Raw genomic sequence first — 21,005 nt, 5'->3', positions numbered from 1 at the left:
AGTAGTTGTTCAGTTTTCTACCTTTTTGATGTAGTAAGAGGCATTTGTCTTGTGCAGTTATTATCTTAATTGTGTATATTCAGCATTATAGAAAAAAGCCATCTGTACTTAAAATTGTGTTTGAAATTGACTTTATTTTAAACATTGGCCACTTCATAAAAGTGTTCTTTTTGCAAAGAATACATGCTTCATGGAAGCAGCATCCCTCATGTCTTTGTTAATAGGTTAATGTTCCATTTCAGATTGCTCTAGGTTTAAAGTTCACACCCATACGGAAAGAAGATATATTTTTTATATATTTTTATGAACGGGAAACACGTTAAATTAATGAATATATATATTCCAAATGCACCAGATATTTTAAATGTATTTTGTACATTACCAGTTCATTTTATTTAACTGACTAAAATATATATTTTACAATACTATACATTGCTATCTGTATATTTGCAACAAACTTACCATACATTTAAAATATGTTATGTTTTTGCCTTACATTTGCCATACATTTTAAAAACATTATTTTTGTTGGATGCTGTTTAAATATATACAAATATATATTTAGCAACAAATTGATGCAAATAATTTGGAACTGAATAAAAATACATTAACACTAGAACCTCTGGAGTAATATGCATACCTAGAAACGCCATGAGCCTGACAGCCATATTAAAAATAATAGAATTATAATAACGAAAGGGCAAACAATCCTATTTAAGTTGCAGTTTTATCCAGCCATGTAACATAAAGCATCTGCACAAATGACATAATGTAAATAAGTGGGTATTTCAACAGAAATTAGTTAATATACACACATATTACATAAAGGGCAACTGCAAGAAATTATGAAAAACTACAGAAATGAGTGTTTGTACAGGTATATTATTATTTATACATGATACTATACAACCGAAACTCTGTAAATAAGGAAGACAAAATTGAAAATAATTGGGTTTATATACTAAAACGCACATATACCAGCTGAGTGCGTAAAAATAATAAAAAAATAATAATAATGATTTTTGGAGCTACTTTGATGAAAACTTGTATTTTCTATTTTGTTATTATATATCAGAATTGTATATAAACTTCGTATATATATATATATATTATAATTATATATATATATATATATATATATATTATATATACACAGGTATATTATTAAACAAATCTGCACAAACAAAATAAGTAACATCAAAATGAAAATAAATGTGTTTATGCAGCTTATAGACATAAAAAGTATGCAAACTAGCTATGTGAATAAAATCACAACAGCACAACATGTTCTCAAAGAAGCCAAAGTGTTTTCCCAACCACTGATTTTCTTCACATGATTTGGGAGCAGCTAATGTCTTGTTACTATTGTATTTGTCAGCTGGCACAGAGGATGACGCCTTGAGTGCTGCTTTTCTTCTGTACAAAGTATTTTTGAAGACATTCTTTACTACAAAGAAAACGCTAAATAAGACGAAGTTGAAACTAAAATGGGTTTATATGTCATACAGTCCTAAAAAGTGCATACGGTATAGGCTACAGTAGGAAGCCAGATGCATTGGGGGGAAAAAAGTGATTGATCACACTTTGTTAATTATTTTTATCTCACGTCTATGGTTCCTTTGAACTTTTCTATACAAAATGATTATTTGGCTAGCTGCAATAGGCTATACAGTAGGCTGTATTCAGTATAGTTACTCCTATTATTGCCTATGCCATTGTAAAGAATAAAAGCGTTGATGCTGTAATGTATTGTAAAACAGATTAACTTATGTACCATACACCTGCAAGACAAAGTACGGAATTGATATTTGATATTTTAGACCAGGTGTACCTCCCCCCCATATGCCACCTGGTCTAAATGTTAACTCCATAATGATGCTAATATGTGATGTTGACCTTGGACATTGGTTCAACATTAACTCTCTCTCTCTCTTTATATATATATATATATATATATATATATATATATATATATATATATATATATATATATAAATATATATACCATTACATTAGATATTTAATTGTACTGAAACTTGTATTTGCCGGGGGGAAAATTTTTAACATATATACACATATATTTTAAATACATAAAACATATATTTGCCATGTGTCTAATTTTTTTTTTCTTATCTAGAAAAGGGACCAATGGTGTATTAAAAATGTATAAAATATCTTGATAATATATTTTTATTATATTCTATTTAATTCAAGAATGATGTTGGGAAAATAGAAGTATCATACAGTTGCTTATTATATATTAAAAATATGTTTTTGTTCCTTTGTTCCGTATGGGCAGTTTATTATCTTCTTGCATTATTTAGCGGACACATACAGTACTGGTGTTAAATTTAAAGGATTTCTGACCTTTCGTTATATTGACTGTCATGAAAAACCATAAGCAGAGACAGCACGGTAATATAATACATTACTCTCGGATGAGTGGATTTCACTGTTCAAATACAGGCATTTTAAGATAATTTCAAATATACACATTTTCTTCAGTATTACTTTCTGTAACCTGCACCATACCCCCCCCCCCCCCCCCCCCCCCCCAAAATGGTAAGAATATTCAGATACATTGACTATCATTGTTTCTACCTGTTCAAACTCACGTTTTGCTTAAAATCTGTTTTTTTGACATGTCTGTTGTCTAATTGTTTTAGGGGGAGTTCAGTGCCCGAATAGCAGTGCACTGCAGGAAGTGCGCAGCTGTAATGACCACCCCTGCACTGTCTATCACTGGCAAACTGGGACCTGGGGCCACTGCATAGAGGACCCATCAGTATCAACTATTAATTCTACTGCCAGCTGGAGCAGTGAGTCGACCTGCTCAGTCGGAATGCAGACAAGGAAGGTCATCTGTGTGAGGGTCAACGTGGGACAAGTGCCACCAAAGAAGTAAGAGATAAGACTTCTTACAAAGGAATTACATTTTCACAGTCCATATCCTTATCTTTTTCCTTCCTTCCTTTTATTTAAGATTTCTAAGAAAAATGCAGAGAGCAAGGAAAATATGTTTCATACATCCTCTCTCTCAACAGTTGGAAAGATCAAGTGTGATTGAAATTGGTATACTGATTGGACAAAAGCTACTGATACTTCTCAATACAAAATAGATACATAGTTTCATATTTTAAATTTGAGGTTATAAAATATTGAAACATCTAGGAAAGACCACTGTGGTGTATTGCTGTTGTTTTTGTTTGTGTACACATACAAAGTAACATTAATAAGTGAACTGGGTTAACTGGACAAATGTTTCTGCTAGTGCCTTGATCAGTGTGTCAATACAACAGTACACACACACACAACCTCACCAAGATCACTGCCTGTCAGTCCCTTTCAATGTAAAGTCAAATTGAAGAGCTTATGTTGTGTCTGCCTACTATTGGCCATTATACTCCCTTTGATGATTCTAATAGAGGGATTCCACAGTATTTAGCACGGACAAGAAGTATCTTCTATTGTGCTTTCCTTATAAGAAGTAGAGTCTAGTTTGTCATTTCCAGACAAATCCATTGAAGTCATGAGCTAGCGTAACTGCACCAACATCAGTGTAACAGATTACACCCGCCCTTGATGCTTCAGTGGATCATTTTTATAAAGTACTGTACCGGTATTCAGTCATGTCTGGATAAAAGCATAGTCACAGAATAAACAAACTGAATCATAATTAGAGGATTTAAATGTTTTTTTTTTTTTTTTTTTTTTTTAAAGAAGTACAGAACTTAATTAATCTTTAAAGTGATAAATGCCAACCTAATAAGAGAATTCTTTGATTTCTGCTGGTGCGGTGTGTTTGCTGCTCTGTAAATTAATTCAATATATCTGTTTTGCATTTAAAATGTAATGTCATTTTGGTCCCTGACCCTTTGGATAATGGCATTCATTAACATAACATGGGGTATCATTATGAAAACAATACAAGTTAAATTATATCACCGAGCTAAATAGGCTTCTAAAAATAGAAAGGGGAAATCTGTCCAGTATCACATCAACATCCAGACTTCACAATTAATTTATTTTTTAATAATTATGAACATATTTCAATTGACTATAATCAAAATAACAAAGAGGATTGTTGCTTGTATGCTTAATAATAATCACTACTAAACGTACTCATGTTCTTAATCATATGGACAGACGTCTTTTGCTGGTGTCATCTCTGTTATTATTAGGTTTGTTTATTGATTTTTATTGTGAGAAAGAGGCTACATTAATATATGTAATAGCATGTCTGAAAGTTAGGTTAAGTGTTTACTGACACTTATTGTAGATAATTAGTTATTATATCAAGATTAGTCAGACAAAATCTTTTGAGAAAGCAGCATCCATGTGATTTTGTACTGTTTAGAACCCTAATCCACCATTGGCTCCATTGTCAGGCACTATCACATGGTAGATGGTCGCAAAACATTCAGATAGAGTGTTTAGCTTTAAAAAAAAGTGAGACAAAAGGAAAGCAATGCTTGAAAGGGTAAATAAATCTATAAATTAGAGACTGAAAATGTTAAAAACAAGAGTAATGAAACCTGCATTACTTTTGAATCATGTTTCTATTGCTTACATATGCAGTGTTATTTGTGGTAATGTTTTTAGCAAATATGGATTTGCATTTTTTTACATAAATAGCCCTGTACCCTATACAATGTTTGTGAATATTGTTGATATAGTTCAGTTAATAAATGGTCCTCAATATAACTAAGACATCTGTTACTTTTGAAGAAGCAATGACAGGAGCAGAACTGAAGAAAATCATTGGAATTGAATTTCCACAGACAATATTCTATTGAATTCAAAATAAATAAGGCTCTACGTTTGCTCTGTTAATTCATGCATTTACATTGTACAGATAATTTTTACTATTTTCAAAATTAATTGTGTTAGTCTATGCTGATCCAATCATGTTTAGGGATCAAACTTTTGTTTCCAATACTCTCTGCTGATCAATAAGCCACTTTATTTGTTTAACACATATTTTCAATTTGTATTCATGCTTAATTGTTTCTATAGTTACTTAATATTCCCCACAATTTTACAGGATGAGACTGGCTATATTCTGATTTAATTAAGTAACACCAGCATGTATTCGTAAAGTAGGACATAATAGGCTACACCAGCTTGGATACTGGATTTCAAAGTAGAGTGCATTGTTTATTGTGGCATTTTCTGTTGTGCAAAGAAGAAGTAACTGGCTTCTCCCTAATGTTTAAATGTCAGAATTTAATACATAAACCTACTATAGATACTCAGAAACTGTGGTAAGATGTATTTTGGCAGTGGAATCGCAAAGTCAAACATAAAACACAATAAAAAGGCAAAGGGTTTTGTGTCTCTGCAAGAGATTTGCCAATGGTAATGGTACTAAAAAAATGAATCTGTTTTCATAAGGACTCACTTTAGAGCAGTGCAGTGCCATCGTCCAGCCAGCATTTAAATACCCCTGAGGCTCTTGTTCAACTCCAGAGCATTGCAATTGACATCGATGATCTGAGCCATCCGGGCAATGGGATGAGAAATACAATCTCTACCCGGCACTTTATCGACATCACTGAAAACCCCCATGGATATGCCAAAAGGTCAGATTACCAGACCTCATTCAGCTGAACAATTTGCCATGTTTCTCTTGATCTACTGGAATTCAACAACAGACATGTATTTAAAAAAAAAACTGTCAAAAATTAAACAAAAGCAGTGCACATAAAAAGTAGTTCAGAACCAGACTCAGATTATTCTGATAAAAAGGATTGTTTTTGTGTGATATAAAGAACTTGAATGGCACTATTGGGTTTATCTGGCTCTGTGAAGGGCCTCATCACCTTGTATCACTTCACTTTGATCTGACCTTGAGGAAGTCAATTGTGTTTCTGAAATCATGGGATTAATGCTTTATTGAGTATTATATGGACCCTGGATATCTTGAGATGATTATATTTCCAGCATTGACCTGCCTCTATTTAATTGTACTCCTCTCTAGAAGAAGATAACATGAATAATCATATACTGCAGTACGGTATACGTATATACGTTGAAACCTTGATTATGCAAACTTTGTTTTCTTTACAAAACAGCTCTAGGTGTATTCTAATTATTTTTTGAGGTTTCTTGATTGGGAATATCATGTTGCCAATTAATTTGATTATGGTTTGTATCAATGGGTACAGCGCTTTAATTACTGTGATTTATTTAGAAGTGTGTTTTGATTCAGTATGTTTTTTTTTTTTTTTTAATTATTATTGAACTATATGAAATGTTAGGGTTTTTGGAGGCCAATTGTCCCATGGTGATTGAAAATCACTCAATGCTCCATACTCATGAATGACAGCTAAGCCAAAATGGGAACAACCTTTTTTTTTTAAATGGTCGTCAAGTTTAAAAGACAAATATCATGAACGCAACATACAAAATGAAGTTTACCGAATGGGCTTGTTATTTTAGGTGCCCTGAGAGTCTTCGGCCTGAGACAGTGAGGCCTTGTCTGTTGCCATGCAAGAAGGATTGTATTGTAACACCTTATAGTGACTGGACTCCCTGCCCATCATCATGTCAAGAAGGTAATGCCATTCCTCAACCCCGTACAATGTGGGCCTATTCCAGATGCTGTTCCAAATACTGTAGGGCCTCAACTTACCAAACCTTTTAGAGATGTTTAAAAGCACAATGTTTTTTTGTAAAGTAATAATAAATGGTAAGAAATAGACATTAAATAAATACAGTGCTGCCGCATTGTGTCATCCTTATTTTGGTCCGAATACAAGAAGCAGTCTATGCCAAAGCCCAGATAAACATGATTAAAGCCATTTGTTACAGAAAGCAAATTATAGATTCACACAGCGTAAAACACATAACTTAAAAACTAGAGTATCTATTCTTTTTACAAAAAAAACCAACTGTAAAATCATGATATTCAGTTTCTTTTATAGACATTGTCAGCTCATTTATTCAAATGTGTCTCAGTAATTTCCAAGAACAAAGTCATAAAATACCAGCTAGGCAACAGATGCTATGAAAATCTCTGAAGAAGAAATTCCTTAATTTTCACAAATGGCATAAAATCTTGGTAATTGCAGTATTCAACAGCATTGTCTTGATTTTTATTTTTTTTGGTTTTCTCAAGCATTTATGATGTTCCTAAAATATAATTGCCTATGAATACCAATACACATATTTGTAGAAACAGCACTTGAAAAGTAATGGTTATTTACGGTATGTTCCTGTACAACAGGCTCAACTAAGACAATATTATGTATTTGACATCTTATATTTGACTGTAATGTGGACTTAAACAACAGCATTTGTCTGCCTTGCTGTTTTGACCATGCTAGCTGAAGAAGGCAGAAGCCAAAACGTTGTAACTAATTATTAAAGTTTTCAGTTTGTCAGTTACTTTTTTTTTTCTTCATTACTACGTATTGGATCCCAATTCTCCTGAGATATAGAGCTGTTTTTTAATTCTCTGTTCTTCTCTCTCTCTCTCTCTCTCTCTCTCTCTCTCTCTCTCTCTCTCTCTCTCTATATATATATATATATATATATATATATATATATATATATATATATATATACATACATATATACATATATACACACACACACACACACACACACATTCATTAATCTTATAGGGGATCGTTCAATAAAAAAACAGTCCCGTAATCGCGTCATCATCCAGCTGCCAGCAAACGGTGGCCAGGATTGTCCAGAAGTACTCTATGAGGAGATGGATTGTGAGACCTCATCCGTGTGCCCTGGTTTCAGGTAAGTCCTCTCAACTAACACACAAAAATACACGTTGCTGTCTTTCTGATTAAGCAGTTGTTTTATTGCCATTACCAAGTAGTAACAATAAAAAAACACTTTTGAAGAATCCATTCACAATACCACTTTTCAAGCAGTCCAAGATCAGTGCAAATCAGAACTACTGTATGTAACCAGCTGTCAAAGCAATAGTGGGTTCTTTTTGTTAAGAGTTGGCTTCTGCCATTTTGCAGTGAAATCTATTTTTTATGTAACCTTTGTAGATGGAAGACCCATAAATGGCGTCGCTGCCAGTTAGTGCCATGGTACGTACGTCAAGACAGTCCTGGAACTCATGAGACATGTGGCCCAGGACTACAAACAAGAGGTACGCTCTTCCAATGTCTGATACAACAAACTCCATTGTACAGAACATTGCTATCAATCCAAATAAATTAATAGATGTATACAGTCTTCACAAAATGGGATTAAAAAAAAACTATTAAATAGAGCTGTTGTTTACTTGACAGAAATAATTGGGGTGTGGGCTTCAATCCTACATCCAGCCACTGACAGATCCATCTCCCGTTCATCCTCCTCTCTTACCTGTCATGATTTCTCCTTTTTAGTTCGGAAACAAAATTGACAACGTCTATTCTACGCTTTACCACCACAAACACCGTTTACTGCTTGACCACCTTGACTCTCTTCCGGTTGCCCCTCTTGCTCTCTCCTCCTTCTCTCCTTTCTCCATTGCTGATGTCTCAGGCCTACTGTTGAAATCAACTACAGCCACATGCCCCCTGGACGCCTGGCCGACTAACCTTTTCTGTCTCTGTGCATCTGATCTTGCTCCCTCCATTATGTACACTCTCACTCTCTTCCTGCTTCCCTTAAGCTTGCCTGAGTTACACTGATACTCAAAAAACCCTCCCTCGACCCAGGTCATCTCATCCACCAACACAGCCACATGTTTCTCCTATGCTGACAACACCCGGCTCTACTGAAAACTCGACCCTAGAAGCTCCTCTGCCATGGTACGGCTCTCAGATTGCATTCAAGACATCTAGGCCTGGATGTCTGCCAATTTTCTTCAGCTGAACACTAGCAAATCTGAACTCATTCTTGTAGGATCTAAAACTCAACTTAAGAATCTCAATATAGCTGACCTAAAGGCACTATAGAAAATAAATATTGATTGACTGATTTATTGATGTTACTCATTATACACCAAACAAAAATATAAACGCAACATGTAAAGTGTTGGTCCCATGTTTCATGAGCTGAAATAAAAGAGCCCAGAAACTTTCCATACGCACAAAAAGCTTATTTCTCTCAAATTTTGTGCACAAATTTGTTTACATCCTTGTAGGTAAGCATTTCTCCTTTGCCAAGATAATCCATCCACCTGACAGGTGTGGCATAACAAGAAGCTGATTAAACAGCATGATCATTACAGAGGTGCATCTTGTGCTGGGAACAATAAAAGGCCATTCTAAAATGTGCAGTTTTGTCACACAACACAATGTCACAGATGTCTCAAGTTTTGAGGGAGTGTGCAATTGGCATGCTGACTGCAGGAATGTGCATCAGGGCTGTTGCCAGATAACTGAATGTTCATTTCTCTACCATAAGCTGCCTCCAACGTCATTTTAGAGAATTTGGCAGTTTGTCCAACCGGTCTCACAACCACAAACCACGTGTAACCATGCCAGCCCAGGACCTCCATATCCGGCTTTTTAACCTGCGGGATCATCTGAGACCAGCCACCCGGACAGCTAATGAAACTGTGGGTTTGCACAACCAAAGAATTTCTGCACAAACTTTCAGAAACCATCTCAACGAAGCTCATCTGCGTGCTAGCCGTTCTCACCAGGGTCTTGACCTGACTGCAGTTTGGCATCGTAACCAACTTCAGTGGGCAAATGCTCACCTTCGATGGCCACTGGCATGCTGGAGAAGTGTACTCTTCACGGATGAATCCCGGTTTCAACTGTACCGGGCAGATGGCAGACGGCATGTATGGCGTCGTGTGGGCAGGTGGTTTGCTGTCAGTGTTGTGAACAGCGTGCCCCATGGTGATGGTGGGGTTATGGTATGGGCAGGCATAAGCTACGGACAATGACAATTGATTTTATCGATGGCAATTTGAATGCACAGAGGTACCGCGACGAGATCCTGAGGCCCATTGTCGTGCCATTCATCCACCACCATCACCTCATGTTTCAGCATGATAATGCACGGCCCCATGTCGCAAGGATCTGTACGCAATTCCTGGAAGCTGAAAATGTCCCAGTTCTTCCATGGCCTGCATACTCACCAGACATGTTACCCATTGAGCATGTTTGGGATGCTCTGGATTGACGTGTACGACAGCGTGTTCCAGTTCCCGCCAATATCCAGCAACTTCGCACAGCCATTGAAGAAGAGTGGGACAACATTCCACAGGCCACAATTAACAGCCTGATCAACTCTATGCGAAGGAGATGAGTTGCGCTGCATGAGGCAAATGGCGTTCACACCAGATACTGACTGATTTTCTGATCCACGCCCCATCCCTTTTTTTTTTTTTAAGGTGTCTGTGACCAAGAGATTCATATCTGTATTCCCAGTCATGTGAAATCCATAGATTAGGGCCTAATGAATTTATTTCAATTGACTGATTTCCTTATATGAAGTGTAACTCAGTAAAATATTTGAAATTGTTGCATGTTGCGTTTATATTTTTGTTCAGTGTATAACCATGTGATTTGAAAGTGGGGTTATCTCATTACAACCACACACCTTTGAGTTTACTATGGTATGTATAGAATGGATCATTGTTGCTTTAAAGTGAAAAATGCTTTTGTTTTTACATTGTGTGATGAGGCCATTCCAAATCATGTGGTTGTACTTACACAGCCAATCAGAGTCCTTTGGTTACCCACCATTTAATAATTGAGAGGTTTTGATTACTGTCATAGCCATGAGAAAACTCAAGAGGGCAAACTGAAATTAGATGCTTATTGGATTTTGGATATCCTATGGTAGGATAAGAGTATACTTTGCTGAGGTTTCTACAGGATCAAACAACTGGGTTTGGTTTGATAATAAAATGTAATTAAATTATGGAAATTAAATTGTAAATACAAGTTTGGGCAGAAAACAACATACAACAGCAGCTGAAGACAGCAATTAGAAATATTAAAGTGTATAAACAAATCTTGCACATTTTAGTAAGTGGTGGAATAGACAAAAATGCTGTACAGTGTCGAGAGATAAAAACAAAAAGTTTGAATATAAAAACAAAGTATAAAGACCATAACAAAAGACAATGGCACGATAGACATGTTTTTAAATATTATCAATGTCATTTCTGTAATCAACACCTAATGACAAATATTGAAATAAAAAATGCAATTGAAATTTCCAGATCATTAAAATAGCTAATGTCCCAACATAAAATACAGCTTTCAGGGCTTCTCTCAACATATTATACTTTCCTCTATCACTAAAGATACTTAGTTGGAGAGCTTAATCAAAATCCTGTTGAGAAGAATTCTGAATGTAGTTTTGTTAAACATTGTCAGACCAGTAGACTATTGGAAAGGTATGAATGACATTCATTTTTACCAACCTTGCAGTGGTGCATCTAAAACATGCACTTAGCTTGCTTTCTGCTGGTGTGATGGTGACATATTTTACAGAACCCCACTAGCCAAAGAACTATTGGTTAAATTAAACTGCTCAATCCATCAATAATTTATTAAGTCCTTTTAAGATAATCCCTATGAAGGTGAGACACAATGCTGCAGTAAGAAAATGAATGAAAGCTCTGGTACATTAAGCATTATCACTTGCCAGGAAACATGGACATTATTGTAAAAAATAATGTTTAGTGTGTTAAATACAGTATTTGCCAATTTTCTACTTTTCGAACTAGGGGTCGGACCAAATCAAACACTGATCGTGCTTGTGAAAGAGTGTTTATCCGATAATATCACTAGTTTCCATATCGCATTTTCTTTAACATGCAAAATGCCAGGCGATGACAGCCAGGGCAGAAGAAAAAATTAATAAAAATTAGGGTTGTACTACTTTTTCATTTGAATATCAGTGAATGATATTACATTACAGCTGTTACATAGAACTTCTACTAGTAGTAATAATAATAAAAATATGTTATTATTATTATTATTATTATTATTATTATTATTATTATTATTATTATTATTATAATAATATAATAATAAATAAAATAATAATAATAATAATAAATCTGCTTTTATTTGTATTGTGTAAAATATTGAAAAATATGGACGCGAGTTTGAAAGAAAAAACACACACAGACACACTTGGCAAGTATATAATTTCCATGATGTCTGCAGCATTGTGCTGCACGTTCTGTCACTTTTAGGAAGCATGCCACATTGTTTTCATGATTTATGTAAAAATCCATACCATGCTCTGGCTTGTGTCAGCACCATGCAACACAATGCGGGCGGCTTTGTTTTTTATTATTGTGTTTTGCTGTGCCTGGTCTGTATCTCTTGTGGGTTTACAGTTCTGTCTAAAACCACTTACCATGAACTATGTTATGCCCTTGTTATAGTATTGATTCAGCTGTTTGAGAATACACTTGCTGCTTAAATGTCTAACTTAATTAATTCCCATCCTTTCTTTTTGTTCCCAGCAATTTCCAAAGACAACACGTGTCTGCCCTCCAAGTTAGTAAATATAGTTAGTGAACTAGAGATCATGAGCCAGATCGATCGCCCAAAACAGCGCAACAACATCCAACAAGTTGTTGATGCTCTCTCAGAACTGACCAAGTAAAATTGCAAATGAACGTATTGACTGTGTTTTATTTGTTTGCATCATTAATATTTGACACAACAATAAATCCAACACAGTTTAAAAAAAAGGAGAGAATCTCTGACAGCACGAGACTCCTCAGATCGCTCCTGTCCGATTGAAACTGGCGGCTGAGGTAACTTTCACAGTTGCCAAGTCCACTTATAATAAGCAGAATTGGGTTTGTTTTGAGAGTCGCTAGTGCAAGTTGGAACTTGCATACACCCATACTCTAACATAGGTTCGCTTGTTTTGGGCTTGTTTTGAAAGGCAGTGTCACTTTTTTTTTCTCGTGAGACTTGGCAACACTGGTAACCTTCCCTGTCTGTCTCACAGCAGGCAGTGCCAATTTTGGGAACAAACTAATGCTGCACTTCAGCCTGTTTCATCAGTATCCACCAACTCCCTTTCAAGTGCCCACTACCCCTATTTGCCCAAGCACGGTGTTGAATGCTTCCTCAGCAGCTGTCAGCCACTCGGACGAGTACAGTTTCTAAGCCAGGGTAGTATACGCAGCATCACCTGATCCCCTATATGCTGTATATATATATTATATAATATATATTATATATATATATATATATATATATATATATATATATAGATATAAAGAGATATATAGATATAGATATAGATATATAGATATATAAATGTCTCCGCCGGTTTTCAGCTATGGAGATCTGCAATATCTGTTGGTCAGTTTCATTTTATACCTCTGAGTTTATTTTTAATTAATGAGTCATAAGATACATGAGTTGAAACAATATTCACTAAATGACATTTGAAAAACAATTTGGGCAAGACTAGTAAAACACATTATTAGCCAGCCAGGCAAGAGGTATTACACAATAAGAATTCGAATGAAACGCTATCCCAGTGTCATGAAAAAAAAAACAAGTTGATTGCAGATTTTTTATTTTTTTTTAAAACAGACAGTCGGGTAGTTATTATTATTATTATTATTATTATTATTATTATTATTATTATTATTATTATTATTATTATTATTATCGAAAACCGTAAAGCTAATTTAAAAACTTCTTCTTGACAGTTTGGCTACCATTATAGGTATTATATAATTTTATTATCTACACGGATTTATACCTTTCGAGGGGACCGCTTGGCATGCTGACACGGCATAGCCAAAATACAATATGTGCTCCCTTGTACTGGAACAGTGGGCTTGCTCTTACATGCTCAGAATTTGGGCTTCATGTAATGTTTCCTTGTAGGCCTACATGTTGAAGTACTTTACGAGAGTAACCAAATGTTAAAAACTAAAAGTTTATATCTTATAAGTTTACAGCTGCTTTTTGAAATGCGAAAAGACCTTGTTTTGGTTCCGCAAGATTTTGCTTGGAATTCTTCTTGTGTTTTATTACTGCGATTTGCTAACTTTGATTTGGTCCAGCCCTAGGTTAGAAAATGCATAACATAATACATTTTTCTTCACAGAGGGTTCAAAATTGCTTCAAATGTACCAGTATTGAGCTCCTTGTTATTTATTTTTCCAGACAGGGTAGCAGAATGCCCTAAAACTTCAAGGATGAGACTACAAACCTTTGGTGGTAGTGAGAGCCTGTGGGAACATTATTGTGGGTTGTAAAGATGATATCTTAGACATAGCACTGTTTTAAAACAAACATTTCTTTCTTTCTTTCTTTGTTTATTGGAAAAATGTCAAATATGCCTCTTGTTTTGAGTGATATTTTTAGTTTTTGTTTGTTTCATATTTGGATCCCTATTGGATGCCGACGAATGGGGTGGGTAGATAATCTTCGGTTCCCAACCAAATCCTTCGGAACACACTGTGCACGTGGGCGCCAACATTCTGCAGCCCAGCTTCCAGGATATCCTGTGATTTATACTATCTTTCATACACTACACTTCTTGATTTCTCACAGTTTTCGCCCACAGAAAATTCTGAGCATAAAATCAGCCAATGATGATCTCATCTGTGAGAACTGAATAGCTGAAGTCTTAAAAGCAGTAACTTTAATGATGTACTGGATGGTTTTATTATTACAAGACTCCTGCTATTCTATCTGATAGCACAGCAACAAGCTATTAAATGTATCACAATTATTTTTAAAGTTTACTTTCAGCGTATATATGGTAGTTTAAATTCTCAGATCCCTGTTTCTCTTTAGTACTAGAATTTTTGAAAGGACCAGTCCATGAAAATGTAAATTTTGTTACACTGGATTGTCATTAGAACGATATTGATCACTTATTAATGAAGTAAACATAACATTTTCATGGAATGGCCCTCTAACTAATTTTAATTCTAGCTAGCCACAGCACTGGGAGGCACACTGTAAACACGCACTGTCACTGTTTGATTCGGCATTATATTCCTGGACTTCTTGCTTTGTTGACCCATGCATGTTGACTTGAGTAAAATGATGAAGTAATACAAAGTTGCTTCTGTTTTCTCTTCAAATACACTGTACCTACAGTATCTACTATACTGTAGCGCTCTAAACATAGAGAACCAGATTAGATCCTCTGCGGATCTGTAAAACGCTCTGCTAAAACCAGTACACTTAGGCCCATTGAATAGACAGGGCTACACATATTGACAGTGTGCAAATATGGGGGTAATTCCACCCATTAGAAGATACTATAACTCTTCAGGATTACATGTGTGTTGTTCTTTTTTTAATATCTCATATTTGATTGTCTGCAGCAATATCATGTCGCAAGCAAGATGGTGGACAAGCTGACATTGGCGAGTGCTTGAAGAATTGCAGATTTATGCCTCCTATTACTCAACCATGCCAACTGCCTTGCCAGGATGACTGCCAGTTAACCAACTGGTCCAAGTTCTCTTCTTGTAGTGCAGACTGTGCAGGAGTTAGAACGAGAAAACGAGCACTTGTCGGTAAGTAAAAATCCTGAAAGAGTAGAACTAACTGGAAATCCATTACTCATTGACTAGTTTGCTCCTCTTGATTGTACTGTTAATGCTGGAAAATAAAGTATGTTTCAAAATATCTTAAGAAACTTGAATGAAAGTGAGCTGAAAACATGCTCTAGTAAGCATTGCAACTTTTACCTATCTGCCAAGCAATTATATTAATCTAATTGACAAGAGTGCTCTATTGTCTTTAAAAGCAGATGGAATTCTGCAAGATAATTTATACTATAGCGATCCAAATCAATAAATTGCTATATTTCTTCATGTAAGTGGGTTTGTGTTAGGCCTTGTGTATAAAAGAACAGGATTTGGCTGCAGTTTCAAAAAGAAATAATATAATTTTATTGGTAGGATCACTTTTTCAACAAAAAAAAAAAGAAAGAATAAACAAACACATGTGATATCTTCTTTGTACCTTTATCATTCAGGGAAGGGAAACACAAGCAAACTCAACCAATTCCTGCATACAGGAACACTTCTCTCTCTCACACAGTATTTATACCATGAACAATCAGTCCAACCAGTTATTCCCTATCGAGTAACTAGCGCTGCATACAAATTTACCAATTAACCAGTTAAATCTCCAGTAGACCTAATCCCTGTGATTTTAGCATGGAACCTAAACCTTCTCACACCAGGACCTATGCACCAGGCCTCGGGGCTTGTTAAGCCAATTAACCCTCAAAAGCTTGTAGAGAGAGCACAGTGAAAAGCAACAGAAATCAGCACTACAGAAATTAGCACTAAACATAGTATTTATATAGACCGTCGGGGACAGGGTCCTTTACCCTGTCACAACTTGATTCTAAAATAAAAAAGAATGATTTAGTTTAAATCAGAAGGTTTAAAAAAAAAAAAAAGATACATGTTTTCTACTATTTAGAATGCTGAGTCGATTTTGACTTGATAGTCTTACTGTATCGGTACAAGTTGCAGTCATAAATAAAGGTTACCTTCTGGGGCTTATTGTTCTCTTTAGTTCACATGTTATTTTCATAATGTATTATAACAGGTGTTCATTTCCTTCATATCCTATGAAAAAAAAAAAAAAACATAAGGGTTTGTTAATTCCTCTGAAATCCTTCAAAGGTCAACAGAGACCTCACAGTAGGGATGCATAATGTTACTGTGATAACTGCTACTAACCTTATGAACCAAATAACCCTACTACAGTTACCAAAACATGGATGATTTTTCTTTATGAATAATCAAATGATCTACAGAGGACCATACTGTATCATAACCTTTAAAAAAAAATTAAAAAATCACCAAATAGATTCATGAGAATATCCTGACAAATTCATGGGTTACAAATCCGTGCAAAAGTCCCTAAAGAATTTTTGACAAATTAATGCATTTTAAAAGGATCTGGGTTACCATATTTGTCTTTAGATGAGGAGGAGAATGACTGCCATAGGGACCAATTTGCTACCAGTTCTCATAGATAATGATAATGTGGTGTATTAACACGAACATATTATATATAACATATTATGTTTTCTGTATGAATTCATTGTTGTTGATCTTTTGTGTATAAAGTATGCAACTGTAGTGGCAGTGACAGGATATGGTCAGAATTAGCATTGGTTATTTCCCATATTAATTTGCCTATATAAAGACAATCACATTTTTGATGAGACGTTTTTCTAATCTCCCTCAAAAATAACATATGAAGACATTAAATACCAGAATGACACTAGGAATAAGGTAACTAACAACTTACAATAACTAATTAGTTCTGGCTTAAATTAGATTTGTTCCTTGAAGTCTTTTTTCACTGATCAACACAATTTTAAAATACATTTCACAAATAATGGCAATGACAAGTGAGTTTCATTTTCAGGGAAAAGCAAGAAGAGAGAGAAATGCAGAAACAACCAAATGTTCCCCCTTGCGGAGACCCAGTACTGCCCTTGTGACAAGTACAATGCCCAGCCGGTGGGGAACTGGTCTGACTGCATTCTGCCAGATGGGAAGGTGGAGGGTATCCTGGGAATGAAGGTCCTAGGGGACATCAAGGAGTGTGGACAGGGCTATCGCAGCCAGGCCATGGTCTGCCATGATCAGAATAATCGCATAGTGGAAACCTCTCGGTGTAACAGCCATGGTGAGTTATAAGCGTAAAGATGCGATCCACCATATGTGTTTTAATCATAATGCTGGACACCAGGTACTCTACAGATCCCATGTTCACTGTGAACCTCAGTTGACATCCTGTGCACTGGAATTTGAGAGTTGTGTTCAGCCTTTTGATTGGCTGCAATATAAAGAGCTTCTCTTAGCTTGTTAGGCAGCATCTATCATGTGCGCCGACCTACAGTACAGTAAGTGATATTTGCATTTACTTAATGTATTTTTTCTCTGTATGTATTGCTTAACAGTGGCTACACTCCTGATGAGTACACTCTAGCACACCGTTAATCTCACATTGTTGGATTGTTGCACTGATCATATGTTATTTGAACATGTCTGAACCAGTTCCTCAGTAGCAACCCTTGGTGTGTCACTATTTTATTTATAACTCTTCTAGCACAGAATTACTTTCTTCTCTTTCCAGCACTTTAACAATTTTGTATTCTAATGATTCCAAAGCTATTTCATTGTTCAGACATGAATCTGGATGATTTGTTCAGGTTTAGGGACTTCTACAGCTAGCACTTGGAAACTACAATTCCAAATATCACTATTTGACAATAAACACAGTTGTTAACAGGAAGACTGGAATTATGGAATGTGAACAGGTACTATGCATAACGTATACCTCTTGACCACAATATTTTGTTTTGTTTTTCTTTGAAAAGCTTTAGATTGAACTACAAACATTGCATTAGTTTTTCTGTAGTAATCAATTATAAGCAAAGCTTTTTCTTCAAGCAATGAGTTGTCGTAATAGCACTTTCAGAAGGAAGACATCCACAAAAGATTAAAAGTGAACAATTTGTTATTCATTTGACAAATGACCATGCCAATAATGAAATGTATTATAATTTGGTCCATTGCCTTGTCCATTGAAGCTCGATAGTCGCCCCTATACGCTGGCTGGACTATGATGTAATGGATGTTGATTGAATGAAAATGAATGCCAGTGCAAACCAGCAAGTCCCAAAAAAATTATAAAAGAAGGAAAACTTTGTTTCAAATCTGAATAGGGTGACCATGTGACTCCAGATTTACCAGACACTTTGACGCAGAACGGGATTTCAAACTTGTCCCTAAACTGAAAGCAATTCATATGTAAATTAGCCATCATACCTTTGCTAAAATTAATAATGGTGCTTAATTACCATGTGCATCAAACAATTGTATAATTATAACAAGAATGAATAAAATGCTTATGTATTTATTTTTTGCAGCCACTTAATTGCTATTTATCTTCTGTTCGTCGATATTCAATCGCCAGTAATATGCAAATACTCTCCCAAGCAAAGTTTCATCCTGTTTCTCATGTATTCATCCATAGCTAATCATTATAGATCTAATGGGAAGCTGATCAGTGTGACTTGTTTGCTACACACAGCAATTCCGCCACAGGATTAATCTCAGCAAAGGTGTAGTTAATTTACACATCAATTACTTTCAGTTTAAGGAGAATTTTGAAAATCCGTTCTGTCTCAAAGCGTCCGGTAAATCTGGAGGCAGATGGCCACCCTAGCTCTGTATGACTGCCCTTGAATGTTTGTTATTCCAATTAATCAAGCAAACAGTTGCACACAGATCAAAACTGGAAAACTGCTGCCAACTCCAGTTTAACTCAGTACTACAAGAATTGTTTTCAAACAACAACAACAAAACTCTGTGCGTTGCTACTCCTCCATGCACGGTCACCTCTGCTGTTTGTCCCTTCACACTCAAAAAACTGCACTGCAAAGAAATGACAAGGAGGTGTAGACGAGAGGGCTATTTAAAGAACATTTTGATTAAGGTGGATTCTCCTTTCAGAAATACAACATAGTTTCCAGGAAAAGGAACAGTAGACTCTGTGAGGGCACTTTCACACCTAGTTCGTTTCATCCTTTGAGACGGATTGAAGTGCGGTTCGGTTGGCTTGAAGTTATATGTGAAATTTCCGAGAACCACGTAATTGCATCAAAACAAGTGAACCAAGATCACTTGAAATGGTGGGCTCGGTTTGCTTGGAAGGGGACTCGGTACATTAAACACTTTGCTCCATTTCAACCTTTTGCCATGTGAAGCAAAACGTGTTCCAGTTCACTTAGAAACAAATCTCTCCAAACAGTGGAGCAAAGTGACGTACTTCAGCAAGCAGCAAGGAAAGCATCTCCCCTTGTTGCACATACGCATCGGAGGGCTTGTCTGAAAACACACACACAAGACACAATGATGTCACATGTACACAACAGCACATGACAAAAAATAAATACATTTATTAAAAAAAAAAAAATACTTTGGGTCTGATTTACTAACTGGCGCAACCCGAAGCTATTCAATGAAATAGCTTGAGATTTAATTACTACTGCAGCAAGCATGTCTTTAAGCATAATAGCAAAACTGTCACAAGCAAAGAAAAGTATGAAGTGAATAATGATTTGCACATATAGAGTGAGCACAGATCATACTAGCCTTATATGTAGGGCCCCAGAAAATTCACAATATCACAAATTTTACAGAAATCATGTATTTCACTACCTGCTAGGAAAAATATGCATTTTATTTTCCTTACAGTATTTTACATTACTCTTCACTGCCCCTGTTCATCTCATACTTTTATCAAGAAGAAGCAGTGCTACAGTAGCTGTATGCTTTCCGGCATCAATGCCATGCATTTGGTTACTACGGCAATGGGATCAAACAAACACCGGCTTCATGATTGGTGAATTCCTCATACTGTATAATGACGTAACATGTGAGTCAGAGGCGGGAACTTTAAAATGGTGATTTAACTAGTGTTGATTTATTAGCTTGCAGTGTATGATTAACATAGAAAATGCAGACAGCTGACAAATAAAAAAAAGCAAAATTCAGAGCTACGAAAAGTGGGCTTTGCATGCAGATGGTGGGATTCTGTTTTGTTCAACTTGCAATGTGTCTTTGGATCATCTAAGAAAAGGTACTATTGACAAGCATCTTGACAGCACAGTACACAAAAACAAGAAAATCAAACTTCAAGTTCAGGCTGAACAATTACCAGACAAGAAGGTCACAATCGCAGGATTGTTTTAAAAGAGCACAGAAAGTGGAGAAACACGTAATGTTAACAAGTTTGAATTAGTGGAAGCCTTAGTGCAAGGAACAAACCCATATAAGGGCTGGTCAATGAGATATTGTGGAGCCGTGCCTAACAGTGACACACTCAGACGAGAGTATCCCCCTAAAGTGTATGCTGTGCACAAAGAATATGGTATTTAAACGGCAAAATGAATGATTGACTCTGTTTGTGTTATATGCGACGAGGCCACTGATGATCAAGGAAACTGTGTTTTGTACATTATTTTTATCCCATAGAGCTTTACAACTGCTAATTCTGAGGAGCTTATTGCTTACTTATTCGATA

The 21,005-nt window shown here is 35.7% G+C and overlaps 1 protein-coding gene across 1 annotated transcript in view; it reads left to right on the top strand.

The window, feature by feature from the left end:
* LOC121315054 (thrombospondin type-1 domain-containing protein 7A-like) overlaps window positions 1–21,005 on the top strand; it is a 193,664-nt gene that overhangs the window by 133,708 nt on the left and 38,951 nt on the right. Inside the window, exons 9-14 of the mRNA XM_041248944.1 lie at window positions 2,667–2,901; window positions 6,442–6,557; window positions 7,629–7,761; window positions 8,025–8,128; window positions 15,263–15,457; window positions 17,337–17,600. Coding sequence (XP_041104878.1) covers window positions 2,667–2,901; window positions 6,442–6,557; window positions 7,629–7,761; window positions 8,025–8,128; window positions 15,263–15,457; window positions 17,337–17,600 — 1,047 coding nt within the window. The remainder of the gene's footprint in view (window positions 1–2,666; window positions 2,902–6,441; window positions 6,558–7,628; window positions 7,762–8,024; window positions 8,129–15,262; window positions 15,458–17,336; window positions 17,601–21,005) is intronic.

The sequence above is a fragment of the Polyodon spathula genome, chromosome 4 (genome assembly GCF_017654505.1).
Source record: "Polyodon spathula isolate WHYD16114869_AA chromosome 4, ASM1765450v1, whole genome shotgun sequence".
In the NCBI taxonomy this organism is placed as follows: Eukaryota; Metazoa; Chordata; class Actinopteri; order Acipenseriformes; family Polyodontidae; genus Polyodon; species Polyodon spathula.
The sequence above is the reverse complement of the archived record's forward strand: the minus strand, read 5'-3'. Positions and strand labels throughout refer to the sequence as shown.